The 23810-nt window shown below is 44.8% G+C and overlaps 3 protein-coding genes across 5 annotated transcripts; 1 reads left to right on the forward strand and 2 right to left on the reverse strand.

The window, feature by feature from the left end:
- The first annotated feature begins 2408 nt into the window (after positions 1 to 2408).
- On the forward strand, positions 2409 to 5306 carry LOC123064858 (cytochrome P450 84A1). The gene is made up of 2 exons (XM_044488263.1): positions 2409 to 3472; positions 4516 to 5306. Exons 1-2 carry the CDS (start codon positions 2528 to 2530, stop codon positions 5176 to 5178), a joined length of 1608 nt encoding a protein of 535 aa, XP_044344198.1. The 5' UTR covers positions 2409 to 2527; the 3' UTR covers positions 5179 to 5306.
- Positions 5307 to 11819: 6513 nt separating this feature from the next.
- On the reverse strand, positions 11820 to 14320 carry LOC123068712 (chaperone protein dnaJ 20, chloroplastic). Its single transcript, XM_044491334.1, has 2 exons — positions 13342 to 14320; positions 11820 to 12274 (listed from the first exon to the last, which is right to left on the reverse strand). The coding sequence occupies exons 1-2, from the start codon at positions 13768 to 13770 to the stop codon at positions 12137 to 12139; spliced, it is 567 nt and encodes a 188-aa protein (XP_044347269.1). The 5' UTR covers positions 13771 to 14320; the 3' UTR covers positions 11820 to 12136.
- Positions 14321 to 15902: 1582 nt separating this feature from the next.
- On the reverse strand, positions 15903 to 21745 carry LOC123068711 (uncharacterized). Of its 3 annotated transcripts, XR_006431960.1 has the most exons (5): positions 20586 to 21745; positions 19641 to 20151; positions 17608 to 19211; positions 17407 to 17480; positions 15903 to 16979 (listed from the first exon to the last, which is right to left on the reverse strand). XR_006431960.1 is itself a non-coding variant. In XM_044491333.1 (3 exons), the coding sequence occupies exons 1-3, from the start codon at positions 21631 to 21633 to the stop codon at positions 17795 to 17797; spliced, it is 2976 nt and encodes a 991-aa protein (XP_044347268.1). In that variant the 5' UTR covers positions 21634 to 21745; the 3' UTR covers positions 17254 to 17794. The 3 variants fall into 3 exon arrangements, 1 of the variants encoding a protein (XP_044347268.1); XR_006431959.1 differs by lacking the exon at positions 15903 to 16979 and having other exon boundaries at positions 17254 to 17480; XM_044491333.1 differs by lacking the exon at positions 15903 to 16979 and having other exon boundaries at positions 17254 to 19211.
- Between the last annotated feature and the right edge of the window lie 2065 nt (positions 21746 to 23810).

A 23810-nucleotide genomic window follows, 5' to 3' on the forward strand; every position in this document is an offset into this window, starting at 1 on the left:
GTCTTTCTGTCCGCATGATCTGAAGACTTGTTACACTTGAGGACTGTGAATCCTCCAGCCGGTTAGGCGTCGCGTTCTGAGCATCCAAGAGTCATTGTGGATTGCCGGTGAACAAAGTCTGTGAAGGTTTGGAAGTCTACCTTGAAGACTTACCAGAGTGATTGTGCGGGGGGCGGGGACTAGGTGCCCTTAGCTCAAGGGGAATAAGGTGAAGACGTGGTCTTCTGAGTTGAATCTCAGCCTCCCTAACCAAACGTGCAGTTGTCACAGCAACTGGAACTGGTCAAACAAATCTCTGTCCTCCTGAAGCTACTGGTTCTATCTCTCACTTCTCTTTACTTACAGTTTGTCTTCATGAAGTCATTGCCTGCTTGTTTTATCTGTTTGACTTCACTGTGTGACTACTTTTCCTGATTGGCTTCATACTATCTTCCATCCTAATCATTACTACCTAGATGCGTATAGTCTTCATGCTTTCACTTCATTGAATACTTGACTATGGCTTGTCTAGTGTAGTCTACCTTCCGCTGCATTTGAATAGTGTCATTTCTATTGTTTGTCTTCGAAACTCCCATGTTTTGAAGACTTCCATAAAAATATTCACCCCCCCCCCTCTAGTCGATAACTATCCCTTTCACCTTCTCTGGTACTCTGCCGGAGGGGGAATCAATCACGGGGGGCTTCTACATCATCCTTGCTGCCCTTCCGATGATGTGTGAATAGTTTACCACAGACCTACGGGTCCATACCTAGTAGCTAGATGGCTTCTTCTCTATCTTTGATCTTCAATACAATGCTCTCCTCGATGTTCTTGAAGTTCTATTCGATGTAATCTTCTTTCACGGTGTGTTTGTTGGATCCGATGAATTATGGGTTTATTATCATATTATTCATGAATGTAATTTGAGTCTTCTCTGAACTCTTTTATGCATGATTGTTATAGCTTTGTATTTCTCTCTGATCTATCCGTTTGGTTTGGCCAACTAGATTGATTTATCTTGCAATGGGAGAGGTGCTTTGTGATGGGTTCGATCTTGCGGTGCTCAATCTCGATGACAGAAAGGGACATGACACATATTTGTATTGTTGCCATTAAGGCTAAAAAGATGGTGTTTATTCATATTGATTGTGTTTACTTTTGTCTACATCATGTCATCTTGCATAAGACGTTACTCTGTTTGTATTAACTTAATACCCTATATGCATGCTGGATAGCGGTCGATGGGCGAAGTAATAGTAGTAGATGCAAGCAGGAGTCAGTCTACTTGTCTCGCACGTGATGTCCGTATACATGATCATTGCCCTGAATATTGTCATAACTATGTGTCTTTCTATCAGTTGCCCAACAGTAATCGTTTTACCCACCGTATGCTTTTGTTCAAGAGAGAAACCTCTAGTGAAAACTATGGCCCCGGGTCTACATTTATCATATATAAATTCCAAAAATACCTTGCTGCAATTTATTTACCATTATTTTTTTGTGTTTTATTTTATCTATCTATCACTACGAGATTTGATCCTTGCAAATAATCGTCGAGGGGATTGACAACCCCTTGATTGCGTTGGGTGCAAGTATTTGCTTCTGTGTGTGTAGGTACTGTGGCCGATGTTACGGTACTCGATCCCGAGGCACACTCCGGCGTTGAATCGCAACCGAGAGAGCGGGCATTTCCTACTCTTGAAGGACTTCTTCGAACACCAAACCCGCTCTTCAAACATCACCTATTTCCATTGTCGTTTCCGTATGGCTAGGTATGTTTTCAACCGTATCCGAGAGGGAGTGGTGTCATACGGTAAGTATTTCGAGTGCAAGAAATATGCCCTGGGAAAGATTGGCTTCTCCTCTTATCAGAAATGCAATACAGCTATTCGGATGCTTGCATATGGAGCTCCCGGTCTCATTGATGAGTATGTCCATATGAGCGAGTCCACGTGCCTAGCTGACGGTATCTATCCTCAGTGGACTACTCTTGTGAAGACAACCTCCAATCCTGTAGAAGAGAAGAGGAAGAGATTTGCCCAAGAGCAGAAACTTGGAGCACTAAGAAGTTGTGGAAGGTGATGACTGCTTGTGTGAGCATGCATAATATGATCGTAGAGGATGAGCATCCGAAACGTATCTATGACCAAGGGTTTCAGTTTCAGGGTGACAATGTTGTTCCTGAGCATGGAGGGATAACGTTTTGCACAGTTTTCCAATTTCATCATTAAATGCGTGATTGAAAATTTTGCATTCAGCTGCAAAATACTATCCTCATTGGATTTGAAATATGTGGATTTCAGGAGCAAAATATGAGGGCCCGTCCGGATGCGTCCACGTCCACGGACATAGAGAAGTCGGATTTGCACGTCCGGTTATAGATGCTCTTAGATCTCACTCGTGAGCTTTGCTGATTTTTGGGCCGGCACCCTCGAACTTTTCTCCTCGGCTCTACTCGAAAAGCGTTACTCCAGTCTAAAACCCACACAGTAGAATACCCCAAGAAGAAAACAATAAGAACTAGAGCTTCTAGTTCGAGTACCAGCAATGGTGGGCTTGACCAAGATCGCCATGGAATGGCTCCAAGATCCGCTGAGCTGGCTGTTCGTTGCCTCGGTGGTCTTCGTGATGCTGCAGCGGCGGCGGCGGCGGGGCAGGGCGCCGCCGCTGCCTCCGGGGCCGAACCCGCTTCCTATCGTCGGCAACATGTCAATGATGGACCAGCTGACGCACCGTGGCCTCACGGCGCTGGCGAAGAAGTACGGTGGCTTTCTCCACCTCCGCCTGGGCAAGGTCCACGCCTTTGCCGTGTCGACGCCGGAGTACGCTCAAGAGGTGCTGCAGGTGCAGGACGCCGCCTTCTCCAACCGGCCGGCTAGCCTCGCCGCCACCTACCTCACCTACGACCGCGCCGACATGGCGTTCGCGCACCACGGGCCCTTCTGGCGCCAGATGCGCAAGCTGTGCGTGATGAAGCTCTTCAGCCGGCGCCGTCCGGAGACGTGGCTCGCCGTGCGCAACGAGTCCGCGGCGCTCGTCCGCGCCGTGGCCCGGCGGAGCGGCGAGACCGTGAACCTTGGCGAGCTCATCTTCAACCTCGCCAAGAACGTCACCTTCCGCGCCGCGTTCGGCGCCGGTGCCGCCGGCGACGCCGGGAAGCAGGAGGAGTTCATCGCCATCCTCCAGGAGTTCTCCAAGCTCTTCGTCGAGTTCTGCATCGGCGACTTCATCCCGTGGCTCAGCTGGGCGGACCCGCAGGGCATCAACGTGCGCCTCCGCGCCGCACGCGCCGCGCTCGACCAGTTCATCGACAAGATCATCGACGAGCACATGAAGAGGGGCAGGAACCCCGACGACGTCGACGCCGACATGGTGGATGACATGCTCGCGTTCCTTCCGGAGGCGAGAACCAAGAAGGCCGCCGGCGACCGCGGGGACGACCTCCAGAACACGCTCCGCCTAACCCGTGACAACATCAAGGCCATGATCATGGTACGTGGTAGATCCAAACTTCCGTCAATTATTTACTGCCATATGCGCCAAAAATAGATTTTTTCTAAGAATTAGGTAAGCTTCAGTCAACTCTCTAGCTCCCAGATCTAGACATCAAGAGCCGTGTAGAATTTCTGTATTAGATAAAAAAATGTTTGTTTATTGACACTAAGAACCGGACCGACTCCGTCAACTTTTAAATGCTTATTATACGAAAAGTAGCCGCTACACTCGGGGTGTACTACACCCGACTTTGCAAAAACAACTGAAAAAACGTTATCAAACCAAATCTGAAAATCTGAGACATCAAACCTTATCAAATGTTCGAGCTTCTTGTAAACTTTCAGCAACATTGATTTTGTCTTTTTATTCGGTGAGAACTCCTCGGATGTTATTTTTGGCTGAAATTTTACAAGATCCTCAAACATTTTTATAAAGTTTATATGTTAAATTTTCAGATTTTTCAAATTTGGTTTGATCATGTTTTTTCAGTTTTTCACAAACTTGGTTGTACTAAACCCACGAGTAGAACATCTACTCTGACGCTTATAAGGTACTCCCTCTGGTCCATAATGTAAGACGTTTTTTAACACTAGTGTAATGTTAAAAAACGTCTTACATTATGGGATGGAGGGAGTAGATCTATCGTTCAAATGTAGTGGCGGTGCACAAGCCACTAACTTCAGATCAACTCGATTCTTAGCTCTAACTTCAGATCAACCCAAAAGAAAATGAGTTACTATTAGCCTCCTTTTGCAGCTCGGCTACAAAATGAGCTGAGTTTGGTCGCAAGTCTTACCTCGCTCGATTTTACCTCGACATAGCTCAGAATACTCCCTTCGATTCATATTACCTGTCACTCAAACTGATGTATTTAGTCATCCAGATACATCCACTTAAACGGCAAATAAGTAATATGCGTCGAAGAGAGTATCATAATGTGTTTTTTCTTTAATAATACAGGGAAGCTAAAATGTGTTTGTTACCAGTACTATGTTTTTTAAACTAAAATGTGCATGCATATATGTATGTATGTACGACAGGACGTGATGTTTGGCGGGACAGAGACGGTGGCGTCGGCGATCGAGTGGGCAATGTCGGAGATGATGCACTGCCCCGACGACCTCCGACGTCTGCAGCAGGAGCTTGCCGACACAGTGGGTCTCGACCAGAACGTGGACGAGTCGGACCTAGACAAACTTCCCTTCCTCAAGTGCGTCATCAAGGAGACGCTCCGGTTGCACCCACCCATCCCATTGCTCAACCATGAGAATGCCGAGGACTGTGTCGTCGGCGGCTACTCCGTGCCCCGGGGCTCCCGCGTCATGATCAACGTCTTTGCCATCGGTCGTGACGCCAGCACGTGGAAGGACGCCGACGCGTTTCGACCTTCAAGGTTCATGGAGGGGGAAGGGGAGGCCGCTGGGGTCGACTTCAAGGGTGGGTGCTTTGAGTTCCTGCCGTTTGGGTCCGGCCGCCGCTCGTGCCCTGGCATGGCGCTCGGCCTGTACTCGTTGGAGCTCATTGTCGCGCAGCTCGCTCATGGGTTCAACTTGGCACTCCCTGACGGCATGGCGCCGTCGGAGCTCGACATGCGTGATGTCTTCGGCCTCACTGTTCCACGTGCCACCAGGCTCTGCGTCGTGCCCACACCTCGACTCACCTGCTCTTTGGTCGCTGATGATGATGCCGCGCACCAGGCATGATGTCATGCGTGCACCTATTGTCTTTGTGTGCCCCACCGCCTGAGTTTGGTGGGTTTCTCTTTGCCTTTTTCTTCTTCTATTTTCTGATACTACAGAACACAATAATTGGATCTTCTATCCTTAGCTTACAGATTGTGATGCGTGGCTATTTTTCATGTATATTTTTTTGGGAGGGGGTAATGACACATGAAGCAGGCTCTACCATGAAGATCCATATTTCGGTGGTAGTTTGAGCATTGCACGTTTCATGTCATCATCCTCGCTTGTTGCGACGAGTTGTTGAGCAATTATACAACAACGATTGGGATAACCCACTACAGCAATAGAGACATGTTTTTTTTTTGCTTGATTTTTGACTTTCTAGTTGGCTTTCTCCCAAGAACATGGAGTACAATAGGAAGTTAGTAAAAATGTAGGATTTAAAGATGTACTAAATTTCAAAAATGTGCACGAAAGTGAAAAATGTTCAGAAATTTTAAAAATAGTCATGTTCTAAAAACACGAATTGGAAAAATATACACTAATATCAAAAAATGTTCACGCATACAAAAATGTTTGTGACCTTTAAATTTTTTTGTCAATTAAAAAAATCAAATGTTTTGAAAATAAGGTAAAAGAAAACCGAAAGAAAGAACCGACCCTGCTAGCCACTCCGCCCGCTTCTCGTTCATGGTAGTAGTAGCGGGGCGTTCTCTTGAGGCAATTCGAGCCGGTTCTCTCAGTTTTTTTTTCTTTTTCACTCTTTTTGCATTTGTTTCTTTGGTTTTTTTTATTTATTTTTCTTTGATTTATTTTGTTTCAGTTTTTGTTTTTAATTTTTTAGTTTTCTCTGTTTCCTTTGGTTTTAATTCTACATTTTTTGTGTATGTTAACAACATTTTTCTTCACATTTAACATTTTTTCAATACAAAAACTATTTTTTAATATATGGTTAAGATTTCCCTATCACATTTTTAAATGCTTGATTAAAAAAATTGCATACAAGATTAAAAAATTTAATACATGGTCAACATTTTTCTATACACAACTAACATTTTCCATACCCTTGATTAACATTATTCAAATACTTGTTCAATATGTTTTTTCAAATGCTTGGTTAAAAAATTATATACATGATAAAAAAATTCATTATTTTTTAATACATAGTCAATATTTTTTATACATATTTAAAAAAATTCAAATACTTGCTCAATGTTTTTCAATTGATTAACATTTTTATATACATGATCAAAAGGATTCATCATTTCTTAATACATGATCAACAATTTTTTTATACACGTTCAATATTGTACAAATTCTTCATTCACATTTTTCAAATACTTGTTCAACATTTTTCAAATGTTTTTTAAAAGTATAAAAAAGTACAAAAATAAAGCAAAAATGAAGAAAAAAATAGGCTGTGGCTAGTCAACAAGGCCCAAAGTGGTCAACAAAAGTCAAGAAAGCTCAGGGAAATCAACACAAGTCCAAGACAGACAACAAAAATCCAAGCAAGTTGTCGTTGTCAATAAGTCACAAGAGAAGGCAAAATAAAAGGCCCAACTAGCCAAAGGCCCATTCATGCATGGATGAAGCTGAGTGGTGCACCGTAAACTATGGAGACCTTCAACTTTGGCCAATTTTCATGGACTCATGGGCCTAGTTTTATCGCACTACACCTCCTACATACCCACCACCATGGGCAGCATTAAATCATTTGTCAAGGCACACCCCCTGTATAAGGCCTCCATAGGCATGTAACAGGTTCACTCACGTCAATAGACTAAGGGGAGGGCACTAGAGATCTTCGAGTTTTGCTCCTAAAATGCTCTAGGATCGAGTCCGAGGAGCCGCATCGCGACTCAGATCGACGCTAGAGATCTAGAAGCCTGCTCTCAAGACGTTGTAGGGGCAAGTCCTTGGAGCCGTATCGCCTCTCGGATCGACCTCGGTCGAGAGTTAGGGAGAGGGTTTCAAGGAGTCGCGTCATGACTTCGAGCCTACGACAGTCCATCCTACCCAAGGCCGTTCTAACAAAGGACTACAACGCCTCATCAAAGTGCCGCTTCGCGATAATGCGTTTATAGGGATTGAACACAATTTAAAGAAACGTTGTGTCACTTTCAAGTCTGCTACGATATTTGCTAAAGTTGTCATACACACCTTCTATAATTTATCAACGATCGCCCTACTGCTAAATTGGCACATAGTGAAAGTCATGAAACAATGTGATTTACACACCTATTGCTAAATTGGCACATATACATCTGTTGTACTTAATGTTTAAAAATAGAACAACAACCCTGGAGATTAGTCTCTTGAAAACTCAAAGATGAATTGCATGTCAAGTTGATGGTGATGGTGTGGCCTAGCCCTCTCTCACACATGGGTGCGCAGCGCACGCATGCACGCACATGTGAGAAGTTTTGGAGCCATGCCATCAAGCACAAAGCTCTGTCAAAAAAAATCAAGCACAAAGCTTGTCTACTTCATCTTTATGGAATTTTCAACCTCGTCAAATTGAACGGCACTTCGATGTTTTCTGCAGCTGATACATCTATCGTGTGATCGATCTTTAAAAAAACTGAAGACATCAGTGCCTCCATTAATTAAAAAAGAGAGTTGCCCAATTGATTAACGAAAAACCGAAGAAAAAACTATCCCACACATCCGCGTTCTTGTCTCTTACGAAGGAGATCTCATCGAGGTCACCCAAATCTGCACAGGAGTTAGGAGTATCATCGAGTGCAACATGAGCAAGGATCAGTGCTACGAACCTTGCTCGTCTCTCTGTCCTCGAGTCCTTGAGCCACAACATTCTTCGGTTAGGGTGGACGGTCGCAGGCTCAGAGTCCTGACTCACTCAAGGATGCCTGATGGCATTTCACGTGCTTCACAACAAAGTGCTTCGCACTGCCCCTGCAGTGTCAATACTTGAGGGTTGCACCGCCAGGCAGGCAGCTACCCTTGTATTTTGTGAATACCAGAATCTCCAGATCTGTGGCTATATATGAGCCCAATAAAAACCTGGCTGTACGAAAACATAATCGCTCACCGCACAATGCATGAATATGAATGGGAACTGCTGGCGAAAGAGCAAGAAAAATCGCTCGTACAAGAAATAAACTTAAGCATAAAAGAACAACCTTTAGTGGAATAAACATGCTTTTTCTTTTATAAAAAGAATAGACATGTTTTTTGTGGTAGCTAGCTAGCTAGCTGAAGTTGTTAATCCTTTTATTTTCTCCCACGGTGGAGAGATTGGCCTATTTCTCTCACAGTATTTGTACATTTATTTTCTTCCACGGTGGAGAGGTCGGCCCATTTCTTGATGCTCAAAAAAAAAACATATATTGCATAAAAGAAGACTCTGCGAATCGAAAAAACTTTGTGTGTAAAAGTCAAACCGCCAGAAACGGTTAAACCATACAAAGGATGCTGCATCTTCACTCCACCCATAGTAAGTCCAGTGAGTCGTCAACCACCCATAGCTATATCCATCGGAAACATGTTAGAAAGAGAAGAAACATGTCAGAAAGAGAAGTTTGCCCGTTGTGTGGGTGTGAGGATTCGTGGAGACATGCGTTGGTTGCATGCACGATGTCTCGGTGCGTGTGGGCCCTGTCAGAGGAAAACTTGGTGTCAACCATGGCTGAAAACGATGAATCCAACGCAAGAATTTGGCTGTTTGATCTCTATGAAAAACTGGACCATGCTAGCTTCACAAGGATGGTCATCACACTATGGTCTATATGGTTTGCGAGGAGAAAGGTTATCTATGAATCTATATTTCAGAATCCCCAGCAAACGGCTTCTTTTATAAATAATTACATCGATGAGCTTGGTCATCTAGTGGTTGGACGAGTGCCCGAACACTTTGTACCTGCACCACCCCAACCGTTGGTGGCTACCTCCTCCTACAGGCACCGAAAATAAATGTGGATGGGGTTGTGGTTCGCTCACGAAGAGGAGGAGCGGTTGCTGCCTTTTGCCGCGACCAGGATGGGCACTATCTGGGCTCCTCGGCGATGGTTTACTATGGCATCACGGACCCCCTTACCCTGGAGACATATGCATGCCGGGAAGCTCTTGCTCTGGCGGATGACCTTGGACAGCAGAAGATTCACGTGGCATCGGACTGCCAAGAGGCGGTAAATGACATCAACAAGGGGACAGGAGGCCCCAATGCTTCGTTGGTGCATGAAATATTGAACCATTGTAATAGTTTCATTACTTGCTCCTTTGTTTTCGAGCGTAGGAACTTCAACTTTGAAGCTCATAATCTCGCCAAATTTGCTTGCAACTTAGATATAGGTAGACATGTTTGGTTGGGCAATCCACATGACCCGGATCTTGTACCTATGACAATTGCTTCTGAATAAATAAAGCAGGCAAGATTTTTCAAAAAAAAAAAACTATATCCATCAGCCATCACCAACATGACTTGCCTAACGGGTGGTCCATAGTACACTGCAAACAAAAATCAACAGTGAAAGGATGTCTATGCGAGCATGGCTTCTTTTTTTTATTGGCATCCAAGATGGTCGGATGTACAAGGCGAGTGCAACTTTTCGTGGTGTTTGGACATTCGAGAAGCGCTAGGAAAACAAATCAAGTTCAAACAGTGTTCTTTTTCAAAGTTTATTTCAGTCAAAATTTGTTTCGTTTTGGCAACCTCCTTGACTGTTCAAACAACATAATTTCTACACGCATTCAAACATCTTGAATGAAAAAAAATATCAGAATTTTAACCTTTTTACTATTTTATTTTAATTTACTGTTCACACCTATTCCCTCCGTTCCTAAATATTTGTTTTTCTAGAGATTTCAACGAGTGACTACATATGAAGCAAAATGAGTGAATCTACACTCTAAAATATGTCTATATACGTCTGTATGTGATAGCCCATTTGAAATCTTAAAAAGACAAATATTTAGAAACAGAGGGAGTAGATGCAGATGCAGATGCACCCGGGCACTAAACCACGGCTCTCGTTTGCGGTACCATAGGATTCTGTTTTCATCTATCTATCTGAAACCAAGCAAGCATTCTTTTGTGTGTGTGCTATATGAGTTCCATGTTGGATGTTGGGCAACATCCAGGTCCGGCAGCACCTTCCAGAATTCATGCATCGGTGGCTGTACATTATCCTCCATTTCACTAGAAAAAAAATAGGTTATGCATGGACTCTTTCCACACGTCTGGTCCTTGTTGCTTTCAAATGGAGCCGCACAAACATGCGTCCACTCTTGTCGGTCTTATCATGGTCCTACTGACTTTTTCTTTTCAAGGCTAAAGAAAATTTCTTTCCAAGATAATAGAGGTCTGAAACACTGTCTAGGAGCTGGGGCAACTAACAAGCGGTGCTACCTTCAGACCGACCGATATTAACAAGACTATCAACTACTCTATTTTGATTACGACTTGACTTCATAGGAATAAACTCTGAGAAGCTTGATTTTGGTTATCAAATGACCATACGCAGAGCAGAGCAGGAGCCGCAATGGCATCAACATTGTCAGACAGGATCACGATGGGGGCTTTGGATTGCTATATCAACGAATCGGACCCTCTATGATTGCCTTGATCTCCACCTCCACTGCGTCATTACAATTGAACAAGTATCTATAAACTGCAAAGATTACCGATCCTTTTGAATCTCTGAGAATCATACTGGTTCCTGATTCCCCGGTTTCCTTGACAAAAGATCCATTAAAGGATAAGGTCATCCAGCCTTTCGGTAGCCAAAATATATGCACCCTTTTCGAGGCCGTGTTCAATACCGCACAAAACAGCCGACACGTTCCCGTGAAGACAGTATCGTCCAACTGAATTTCTTCCTCGTCTAGTCAAGCTGCTTTCGAAAGAACCCTAATGACATATCCACCCATATAGTACTACGAAACAATACAAAATCAGGCGTGCGTGCCTAGCTAGACCATGGCAACGAACGTTGATAACCCACAAGCAACTCGTGTGCACAGCAAGTAATTAACCATTGCACACATCACATTCGTCGAACAAACATGTTGGTACATATACACGACGATAAGACGTCGACGCGTTAATCTGAGTATTTGTTCAACACATACATTGCGTGCATATGCATTTAGGAAGACGTTAGCGAAACAGCGATACAAGATAATAAAAAATGCTCATGGAGGAAATAAAAACAGCATAAATGAACCACTTTTTTCTTGAGTAAAATGTATTTTGTGCTAGCCAGCTGAAGTAGTTGTCCATTTCTTTTCTTCCACGGTGGAGAGGTCGGCCTTTTTCTTGATGCCCAAGAGACATATATTGCATAAAAAAAAAGACTCTAGAAACTGAAAAAACTGTGTGCAGATAAAAACTCAAACCGCCAGGAACAGTTAAACCATACAAAGGATGCTGAATCTTCACTCCATCCATAGATAAGTCCAGTGACTCTCGACCGCAGCCACATCCAGAAGGATATTCATCAGCCATCACCAACATGACTTTGCCTAACGGGTGGCCCATAGTGCACTGCAAACAAAAAATCAACACCATCAGTCCACACCACTCCCTTCATCTGAAACCACTGAAAGGATATCCATGCACACATGGCTTCCTTTCTTCGTAATTCCAACCACTAAAAAGCACAACACATCACCTCAAGAGAATTCCACGAGTCAAATCATGGACTCAAAATACAACTAGCTTCGATTATTTTCTGTCTCATTATATTTACATTTCATCAGGTAAGATCCAAGGAGGAGCGACATCGTTGGGTTCGACATACATCCTGGCACCTATTCGAACTATATGTTTGCTGTGAGCTATGTATGGTAGTATGGTTTAACATACACCAGGCAAGGCTCGAGCAGCGCCATGGCTGTAACTCCGATCCTAACCATGCTTCTTAAGCATAACCTTTCTAACTTCTGCTACTCAAAGATATAGACAGTTTAGATGCTACGGATGGCTAGTGGACATAAGAGTGTCCGAGGAGCACTGTCACAATTGTTCAGCCCTTCTTCGCATCTGAGCTCCCCAGGATAGGTTCTCTTCTGCGTCCTTCACCGTGCTCCGCTTCTTCAGCTCGGATATTTGGCCTTCCCAGGACGTCCTCCATCCAGACCTCTCTTCCTGCTCCTGTAGTATGGTTCACAAAGGAAAGAAGTTAGTGTGGAGACAGAGAAAGATCTACAGCAAGTTGGAACTTTTCGCAAAGAGCATGACATAACAATGGTTGACAATTGCTACGGGTATTGTTAATTCAACATCATCAATAGTGATACGAAAAGAGACATCATCAAAGATAGCTCACTCCTGCAATTTTCATCCATACACGTAGACGTAGGACACACCACTTTCCAAATTATTAATACTTTTTGGATTTCGTGTCAAATCTGACAACACCAAGTTAACAAATCTCACTCATGCGATTCTTTCTTTTCTTCTCCAAATTATTAGCATGAAAATGACTTCTCTAAATCCATCTGAACAGACACCAGCCATCATCATGCCACATGTGCATATATTTTACATCCGCTGAATTCATTCATATTCATATATAAGATTGCATAAGGGAGGGTTTCTGTATTTCTTATTCTGTCTGTTTGTGATTGAAAGGTGATACATCAAGCATATGGAGTGGTTAGTCGTCAAGCATCAAGCATATGGAGTGGTTAGTCGTCAAGCACCAAATATTGGGATCTAAACTAGAAGATCTCCAATCAAGTATTTTTTTTTTCAGTCCTAGAATACTTCTGGATTAACCAGCCAGCCATCTCAAGCCAGGCTGGATCCCACATGACTGATATGTTAAACTGTGAGTTAACAGGTGTCTTAACTGAATAAATAGGCTAGCACAGAGTTATTGAGGTATTTTATTGAGGAATCTTGTTAAATATATTGAGGATTAGCCTAAAATGTTACTATCAGGTATTAACACAAGGCATCAAAATGTGAAGCTCATTTGTGGAACCATCTGAACTCAACAAGTTCTCGTAGAATTCAGTTTGAAGGATTAATAATAATTATAAGTAAGATAAATAAAACGAGGTGAATGAAACCACAGACGGATTGAGACGTGGTCAGGAATTAATTCGAGGAGCAGACCATGATGCAGACAATTTCCATTCCATTATTATCCAGACAGGAAAGAACAGAGATATCGAGACGGAGGAGACGGGCAGAGTGGGCTGGTTGATTAATACCTGGTGGTAGAAGGCGGAGGCGTCGTGGCGGCGCGCGGCGGGGGAGAAGGCGAGGCGGCAGACGCCGCGGGCGAGGGCGCGGTCGTAGCTGGTGCGGCGGCTGGGGTCGGAGAGCGTCTCGTAGGCCTCCTGCACCTGGATGAAGCGGCGCGTGTGCTCCTTGGTGGCGTCCGGCGGGGACACGTCCGGGTGGTACTTGCGCGCCATCCGCCGGTACGCCGCCCGCACGTCCTCGAAGGTGCTCCCCTCCGGCGAGATCCCCAGCAGGTCGTAGAACGTCGGCTGCTGCGTCTGCTGCTGCACCGCCGTGGCCGTGCGCGCGGCTCCTCCGGCCGTGGCAGACGCCCGCGCCCGCGTCGGCGCGCGGGGTGGGGGCCGGAACCCGGCGACGGCGAACGCGGACGCGGGGGACGCTGCGAGGTGGGGCATGTGTGCGGCCTGGTGCACCGGGTCGGATCTCTGTCTCAGCTCCACCTGATCTGATCTGCTCAGCTTTCGCGCTTGCTTGGCTTAGCCGTAGGAGCAGAGAGTGGTGGTGCTCCAATTTTTAATTAGGGGGGGAGAGGGGGGCGTGGAGAAGATATAGAGAGGGAGATTTCCCTCCAAGATATGTGTGGAGTCGCTTTCCGGCCATTGTCCCACCTTGCTGTGTGTTGCTCTAGAACCAGCAAAATTGTCAAGAATTACTGTTTTGCGTCTGAAACGAGAGCAATTTTATGTGCCGTGGGTTCAGTGTTGGATGCCGTGCACACATCCAGGCCAGGTCCAGCAGTAGTTTCCAGAAGCCATGCACCGGTGGCTGTAAATTTTTCTCCATTTTTCACTTTTTTTTTAAAAAAGAGGACGATTATACATAGCCACTGTCCACACGTCTGTACGTTTTGTCCCGCACGGGCATGCGTCCACTCTGCCGCGTCTTGTCACCTCTGACCAACTTGGACGGCATCATTATTACTTGGAGCCATCTTGCATTTCTTCCTCGTCTAGTCAAAGCTGCTGCCCAACGAACCCTAACGACGCACCCACCCACCCAACAAATACAAAACCAGGCGTGCTGTGCATGCCTGGATAGACCATGTCAAACGAAGGTTGATAGCCCACAAGCAACACGGCAAGGAATTACCATTGGCTAGGGGTGCACCCATCACATTCGTCCAAGTAATAAATTTACATACATATATATATACACGGCCATGTTGGATGTCAAGGGTTCCATTTTGGATGCTGTGCACACATCCAGGTCCAGAAGTACCTTCAAGAATTCATGCATAATTGGTTGTAATTTTTTCTCCATTTCACTTATAAAATAAGATTAATTTTGTTTTGCGGGGATTGCAAAATATGATTGCACATTGACAATTTCCACGTGCCTGGTCCTTGTCAAGTAGGGATGCAATGGAGGTGAGCACGTCCGCGAAGTCTGCAACCACCCGCATTGATCTTTTTTGCATCAAGATGACAACAAGGTCATTAAAGCAACAGTGATTAGCTTATTTTCGTTTTCGCAACGCGTCCACTTGACTCCCAAGTCCTTGTCCCTTCCAAATGGACCAGACAAAGAGCTCCCTATTCTTATCGTGTTCGGACTGACTTTTGATCAGGTATAAAGATGATTGTATAATTAGATCCATCTTGCTCTTCTCCCTCGTCTGGTCATACTTAGAGCACAAACCTATCGAGATATCCAACCACATATGAAACGAAATACAAAAAATCACGCATGCAATCCTAGACCATGTCAACGAGCATGGATAACCCACAAACAAGCAATTACTATACTACCGATGAGGGTGCACGCGACGCGTTAATCTTCCTCTTTGTTGATCATGCCAAAAAAATTAGACAATGTGATATAATAAATATAATCACACGCGAAACAAAAGCATAAATATTTTTAGGCATAATTTAGACCGTGTCAACAAGCATTGGTCACCACAATCTGCCTACCTGCGTACGCGGCACAAGAGTTACAAAGAAAATGCACATATTTTAACAGCGAGGGGGGAAGGGATGAGACGGCGACATGTTGGCATGCACGGATCTTGATTCCCGATGTTCATCATGCCAGGTTTTTTATACGATCACAGGCACATCAACAGGATACGATATGCACTCCATTCGCCCACTTGGCCGCCTTGTCAAGAGTAAAGAAAACAAATCTCCTCGTGTAACTGGAGAGGAATTAACAACACCCGGATTCAACTTGGGCAGGAAAAACAACTAGAGGCTTAATTAGTGCTCGATGGATTCAAGGCACTTGCCCCTGCCGACCACAACTAACATACTAGTACTACTAGGCTAGGTGATAATGAACCATTGCACGCTGCTGACAGTTTGGCTCATGTCAGCGTGATACTCCATTATGCATCAGAACGGCGGCATCATATTGCAAGGGGTGAATCCAAATCCAAACAACCAAATCATCTTAACTCGTTTATAAGAATTAATTTGCTCATCTTGTCATCTCTGGCACACGAAAGAATACGATCTAGCAGGACAAACTATAGACTTCTTCAGATACAACCCTGGCATGCTAGCACGCCGTAGCTTGCTGAAGAATGTGAAAACAAAAGAGCGAATTTTTCTATCAAGAACCCAGTCCAACACAATAGGTGGGAAGCAAAAGAGCAGAACACATTAAAGGCTGAATTTCTGTAACTTGCATAGGAACTATGTGTGTTATTGCTACACCACGTCTCATGGAACAAACATTGAGCAATTTGTAGGTGCGGGGTGATACTTGTCACTTACTTCTCCCTGTAAAACAGCTAATGCTGGTATATCTAGAACTATGCCTCCCATATGACTCAAACATCAACCCAAAACCCAATAGCACATCTCGAGAGATGCATTCAATAGATCCAAGCAACCACATTATCAGTGACTCACCAATACTGTTTAGTTGGCTCAGTCTGTCAACTGCTAGACGCTACTCAATCAGTGACAGGGCGAGACTAGAAAAACGATCTAGCACGTACAGTACTTAGAAAGATCCTGATCCCTGGAACAAACTTGCTACGTCCATTGTACTGTAGCCATCCTATTCAACACAAGCAAATAAAAAAGGCAGAAAAGGCATCAAGTTTATAACTACGAAACTGACATGGTTGCATACTATTTTAATTTGTTGAACACTGTACAAAGTTCCTATCAAAAATCTGGTCCAATGGACAATGGAATAGGCTATATGGCACAAAAACATATCTCTCTATCTATCTATCATGACTGCTTTCTGGACATGGATAAGTATTTCTGGTGTTCACTCTAACCAAGTCCACAGCATAAATCCTTACCTCTTCTACACACAAAGCAGCTTTTAAAGTTAGCACGGCATGTCCCCTCCCAAACATGTTCCAAGTTCCAACAGCAACCAGCTTTCAAGAAACCTGCACATGTTTTTCCAACCACAGCACCAGTCACAGCAGGTGAGGAGTAACTAACAAAGTTACTCTTTGCAGAGGACAGGTGCTTCCGAAACAAACAAACGTGTGCAAGAGCAAAAAGAAGACAAGGAATGATAATATTTGAAGGCATGCTGCTTATCTCTGGAACTATCAAGGGAACACCCTGGAGTAAATGTTCCGACTTTATCAACAATTGCCTCACATCAGTCAGACACTGCCTTCTCAAGCGAGCCCCTGTCACTCGGGAAAGGGGGAAAAGGAAAAAGGAAAAGGAAAGGAAAAAAAGAAAAATCATGAATGCCATGGCACAAACTCAAGACATTTATTTTAGGCAGACTTGGTGAGAATTGAGCAGCACACAAAATAACAAATAAATTCTACAGCACAATTGTCTACATTCATCGGAAGGAGTAAACAACTACTGAACTTAAACATACGGATCAATTAAGCTGCTGAACTTTTTGAATCATCAGATCATTACTGATAAAAGATGCACATGAGAGAATCATACGCAAAGACACAGCACATAATGCAAACTCAATCAAAATATGTTTACAGTATGTAGATAAACATCTCAGACCATTGCACCAGCCAAAGCATGCCAACTGAAATGTAGCATAGCCTAGAGACAAGTTGTTTAATCTTTCATAATGGACTTTACTTGAGTATGGATAAGTGCGCACTCCCTTGAATCTTCAATTCACACCGCAGAATCAGCTCCAACTCTTCACAAGCCTGCAACGACAAATATATATGGTTGGTTTTGACCTCACTGTGCTAAATCACCTTACAATCTCCAGTGTTACATTTAGAAGTTTACTCCAAGGAGCAAATCTCCATCAGTTAAGTTAACGAGGAATACATTTTTATAGATCAGATGAACACTCTGGTCGGCACTGAAGCTCTCCAAAAGATCTTCATATCCTGCAAATAAAACTCCTAAATCAGAGAGGAGATAACAAACACCAGTTCAGCAATGCATCCATTGTATGAGTAGACTCTGCAATCAGCCAACTGAATGATGTGGCAGGTAAACACTGTGGTTAATATCACATGGCAGACTCTTCGGTGCCCCCTAAAGCGCCATCTCCTTCAAGTCCATGTTGCCCATTAATGTCAGACACAGTAGAGCACATATCTTCCTCGGTTTTCTGCTTTGATGCAGGCAATAGAGCATCTGCTGAGCATTTATCTGTACCAGTTTCATCAGCAAATTGCTGGTCTTCCTGGATGACCAGATCTGCTCCTTCTAATGAAGCATTTCGCAGCCTGACTTCAGTGCCATGCTTGAAGCCATCAGAGTCTGAACCAGCTTCCGACTGATTAACCATCCTATCAGGAGACCTCCCTTTATGAAGGTTCTTTTTATCTGAAGACAAGGGATCATCAAGGGAATTGTATTTCCTAGCTCGAGTGCCCTCTTCTGATTTCTTCGACTCATGCTGGTCAGTACCATCCCTATGGTATTTATCCCCGGAATGCCTTGAACTTCTATGGGACCGTGAAGATGAATGACGCGAACTTTTATCTCTGGAATGTCTTGATTCATCTTCTCTGTATTTTCTGTCCTTGCGAGAAGAATCGTCTTTGTCATACTTCTTGCCATCTGTCTTCATCTTCGTACTCCTACTTGTGTCATGTTTCTGAATATTATCACCATCCTCTCCCAAACTTCTCTTCTCAGATTTTGACCTTGGAGAATCCACATCCTCAATACTGTCTTCATTCTTCCTCTTGTCATACTCCACGGCAGCAGCAGCATCATGTCTAGATTTCTTGCGATTGCCATTGTCAATATCCAGCAATTCATCTTCAGATACAGACGAACTCCTCTTATGAGCAACAACAGAAGTATCTGCATTCTTATCCACTGCGTCCTTTACAGACCTTTCATCTTTGCCACCTCTAGTACCTCTATCAGATCTTTTTTTGTCATCCTGCCCCTCAGATTTTTTTACATCCTTCTTATCACTGCTACGATGCTTTCTCTCTTGAGATCTGGATCTTGAATGCCTGCTACGACGAGAAGAACGCTGATCGCGTGTTGGTGATGACTTGCTTCCTTTATGATGTCGTGGTGACCTTGAGCCAGCACGAGCTGACCTTCTTGATTTTGATGGGCTTAAACTTTCTTCCCTTTGCCGCTTCGGTGAACGAGAATCAGCTCTTGATGGCTTCTTAGACCTCGGGCTTATACTTCTGCTCCTGTTCCTCCTTGAACTAGATGAGTAATGATCACGAGACCTGTCACTCTCTCTTCTCCCAGACCTGCTATATTTGTCCCTATCATCCCTATATGATCGGTCACTGCCATACTTTGAGTGGTGAGATCTCGACGGAGATCGTGATCGGTGATCCCGGGAGCGTCTAACTGGCGGAGAGTAAGAGCGATCCCGCCTACTCCGACGGTACTTGATAGGTGATCTTGACCGAGACTTGGATCTACGAGAAGGGGGCGATGGCGATCTGTAAAGCCAATAATAAACCGGTCAGGGTTCCTTCTGCAGTTTTAAACCAAAATAAATTATGCTGTTGATAGTCCTACTCTGAGATATCACATTCTACTTCACATGTTCCATAAAACCATAGATGCATAAACGTAAATGATGAAATGTATGCCAAATAAATAGAACATCATCAAAAAGGAAGCTATCTCTTCAAAACAAACATGTGTTTCTATATCCTAAAAAATTAAGGCATGTACAATAAAAATGTATATAAAAAATCCCTTTCACACAACCAATAACTAAAGAACTGCCTGAGTAAAGACAGTGTGCTTCTAATCTCACGTTGTAATGTATAAGTAGAGCAAAATCAGGAACAAGAACTATCTGTTACCATAATACTGGAAAAGATGACAATGATTCATGTATAATCCAACTAGTCAAACATTACCTCGACTTCTCTTTGGCATCCTTTTCTTCCGCAGTTTCCCCACCAAAGCCCTCTGCTTTCAACTTCCTGCTTATCTCAGCAGCCCGTGCAGCTGCTGCATCAGTGGCATTTTTCATGGTGGCTGCACGTACAGCGGCCTGCTGAGCGGCTATTGACGTCTGCATCATCAGTGACTGCTGGAATTGCATCTGCTGCATCTGAACAGCTTGCTGCATCATCATAGGTAAATTGCTATTTGCAATACTAGTTTTTTGAGGAAGAGATTTAGCCATCTCAACATTCAAGGGGCGACCACCAACATCCACGTTGCTGAGGGCCAATGCCGCGGTTGCTTCTTCTGGTTTGGAATACTCCACATAAGCAATATGTTTCGAGTCTGTGATAGTACAATCAACAACTTTGCCACAGTACCCAAATAGCTGCTTAATGGTCTCCACTGTAAGAATTGGGCTCAGGTTGCTAATCTGAACAATTTTCTTCAGAGTCTCAGCTTTCTCGGCTTCCGTCATACCTACAAGGACTCAACATGCAGGTGAGCGACATAACTAAAAAAATAAAGTGCATGAAATAACTCATAAGAACATATAGTATACGGTAAACCTTAAGGCGTAGTCATGCTAAATAATACTACCTCTGTATCAAAATATAAGACGTTCGTGTTTGTAGGCTAAAATAGCCTAAAGAAACATCTTACATTTTGATACGGAGTGAGTACAAAATTGCATTAAGATTTTGTAACTGGACTTGCTACATAGGCGTGCAGTGCAATTTAAGAACCTTATATTATAGAGATAGGATATAGGCTTGCAACCTAACATGTCTGTATTATTGATTCGGCATACTGAGGAAGAACACAGGACCATCAGGCAAATTTTAATTATTCCTACTAGTTCAACAATAGAGCGCACATGTTACGAGAATTTCATAAGAATTGGCAGGTGTTACCTGATGAAGCCTGCTCTGCAGCTTTGGAATCAGCTTGCATCTTAGCAGCATGTGCCTGAAGCGCCTGAGCAGCCATGATAGCCTGAGCGGCTGCCATGGCTGCCGCGGAGGGTGCCATGGGAGCATGGCTGAGCGCACCCATGGACGTAGTGGCAGCCATGACAGACATGAGCAGCTGCTGTGGCGGGTGGCTGAACTTGCAGTCCGTTCCCTTGGTGCACTTCCCATTGATGTGCTCCCGGCATATCTCACCCAACGTGGAACCAACGCCTGGCAGGACAACACCACCAGAAGCGCCAGAGGAGGCACCAGGGATGAGGCCGAGCAAGCCGGGGAAGGAACCGGGCATGGAGCCCGCGTAGTTTGGCATGTTGGGCATGGTCTGGTTGAGCATATTGGGGTACGCGGACGAGGCAGCAGGGTAGGCGGACGAGGTGGTGGGGAAGGCTGCCGCGGCGGAGGCAGCGGTGGCTGCACTGAAGAAGACGGGGAAGGGGCTCCCCATGATGGGCGAGCCGTCGAGGTCGATGTGGACCATGTAGTTGCCGCGCTTGGGGACTGCGTAGGTGACGGCGTAGGATCCGTCGCCGTTGTCCCTGACGCCGCCATCTAGGTCGTCACCACCGACGCCCGCCGCGGGGCAGATGCGGACGCGTACGCGGGCGCCGCCTACGGAGACCCTGCGCCCGTCGCGGTCCTTCCCGACGACGGTGAAGGTGGCCGGCGCGCCCGCGGAGCCGCCGGCGATGCCGGGGCCCGCGGCGGAGGACTTGGAGGAGTCGACGGGGCCGGGAGGGGCGCGGGGGCGGTCGTCGTCGGAGTCGGAGTCGGATTCGGGGGCGGGGCGGAAGGCGGGCTCGGCGGGGGAGGAGGGCCTGTCGTGGCGCTCCGGGTCGGCGTCCTGGGGGGACTGGTCGGCATGGGCGGTCGCGGAGAGGGCCTTGAAGGTGGCGTCGAAGGCGGCCTTGGCGGCGGCGGTGGTGTCGGCCTCGGACTTGAGCTTGGCCTCCTCGGCCTGGCGGACCCAGATGGGCTTGGGCGCCGCCATGGGAGCGAGATGCGAGATCTCGGCGACGGCAGAGCTAGGGTTTGGCTTTGGCTTGGCTTCGCGGAGAGGAGAAGACGAGGATCAGATGGGATGCCGGGATAGATTAGGAGAGGAATATTTTTGTTTTTTTTTATCATGAATAGGAGAGGAATCAGAGGACGACGGTGATACTGCCCAAACCTGGCCAACTGGGCCGTGCCTGGCAGGCCGGCCCGTTACCACGCGTGCCTAGCCCGTGATGGGCCGGCCCGGCACGTGGCTAATCGGGTTGTGCCTGGCATGGGGCCCGCATAGGGCCGTGCCTGGACCTAGAGGCTGGGCACGGACCGGCACGGCCCATTTAGTTTTTTTAATTATTTTAAAAAAAATTATAGTTTAATAGGTAGCCCAATAGGCTAAATAATGGGTGTGCTGATGGCTAGACGTGCGGATGGGCCAGCTCGTTTAATAATAGTGTTGTGCCTGGCCTGGTAAGGCAGCACGCGTGCCGGCCCGGCACGGCCCGTGTAATTCGCGTGCCATTCGGGCCCGTATAACCTAGGTCGGGTCATGCCGTGCCGTGACGGCCCATCTGGCCAGGTTTGATACTGCCACCGCCTTCTCGAACCTACATGGGCTTTTCCTTGCACCTTCTTGGGCTTACATCTTTTCCTATTATTCGTTTAACATTTATTTTTCATGCGGCCCAAAAATCTTTTGTAATTTGGCTTGTGTGTGATTCAGCAACCGCAAACTGAAGGTGTGTTTTGTTTTCAGCCAAACCGAGCCCTACAATCCTCCAGCTCATCTGCACACAAGCCAAATTACAAAAGATTTTTCAGCCAAACCGAGCCCTACAAAATATTCATCAGACGAACAAAATCAAAACAAATATTAGAAATATTCAAAAAAATCAAAAAAAAAATGTGCGATAGACAATTTGATGCGTGAGGTCTGCTCCAATTTTCAAATGATTTGGACACCTGACGAGCTCTCAGCAAAGAAGACAAATTGGGGGTCTGTAAAAATGTTTACCGTTCATGTACTGTTTTGGTCCGATTCGTCTTTTTTTATGAGAGTTGCTCAGATGTCCAAATGACTTGAAATTTGGAGCGGACCTCATGCATCAAATTGTCTATCGCACAAAATTTGTTTTGGATTTTTTTGATTTTTTTAATTTGTTATGAATTGTTTTCTAACAGGGTGCAGATGGGCATGGGCACCAAAACGCCCTACACTTTTTTGACTGATTGTTCTATGTTCAGTTGTCTATCCATTGTGCTGGCCTTTGTATTCCTCGATATCAATATAATTTCAGTTTATCAGTAGTTTTATCCGCGCTATAATTAGCATCATGCAAATATTTTTTAACATAAATAGTGTCAACATGTTTATTAGCAATAGTTCCTCTAGTAGTTTCAAGTTCCCTAATAGAAAAGTTAAATGACAATTAGGAATATAATCACAATCAATAGTAGTTCCCTACATCATTTTCCCATAGACTGGATCATCGTGTGAAGGGAGAAGACTTGCACTGAATAAATAGGCATCAATTCCAATAGTGTGATGGTTTTGACTATCCAGGTGACAAATCAATACTTTGTCATAACCTATCTTCTGATTAGGGCCAACCAAGATTAGATAACCAAATAAATCAGGGCATGATCCTGAAAAGTGAAGTGACGATTCAAGGCCGTTATTATCTCAATATGTATATTTTGCTTCCTTTCGCGCGAGAAGCACAAGCCCTTGCCTGTGGGTTCAGATCGAGCAGGAGTATGTCCTATCCATCTACACCTCTCAAAACACAATATATTGAGTACCCGGAACCATGTCCAGTGTTGCAAAAGCATAACTGTAAATACTAACTGAGATCGTATAATCTCCGACTCCTCATTTTTATTCAATTATGAAATGACCCGATTTTATGGAGATTTGCAGCATCATTCAAGTAAAAACTAATTGAGATCGTGGAAACATGACCTTGTGATATAACTACACCTGATTCCTTATTTCTTTTCAGCTTTTCTTGTGCATGTTTGTGTTGATGCCCCAACAGTACTTTATACTCCCTGGCACTTGTAACTTTTGTATGGATATGGTTATGACTTTATTTATAAAGCGGAGCGAAAGCCTATTTCGAAAGACAGAGAATTCATCTAGGTTGGGGTTGCGAAGCACGTATAATTCATATATAT

This window comes from Triticum aestivum, chromosome 3B (genome assembly GCF_018294505.1).
Source record: "Triticum aestivum cultivar Chinese Spring chromosome 3B, IWGSC CS RefSeq v2.1, whole genome shotgun sequence".
NCBI lineage: Eukaryota > Viridiplantae > Streptophyta > Magnoliopsida > Poales > Poaceae > Triticum > Triticum aestivum.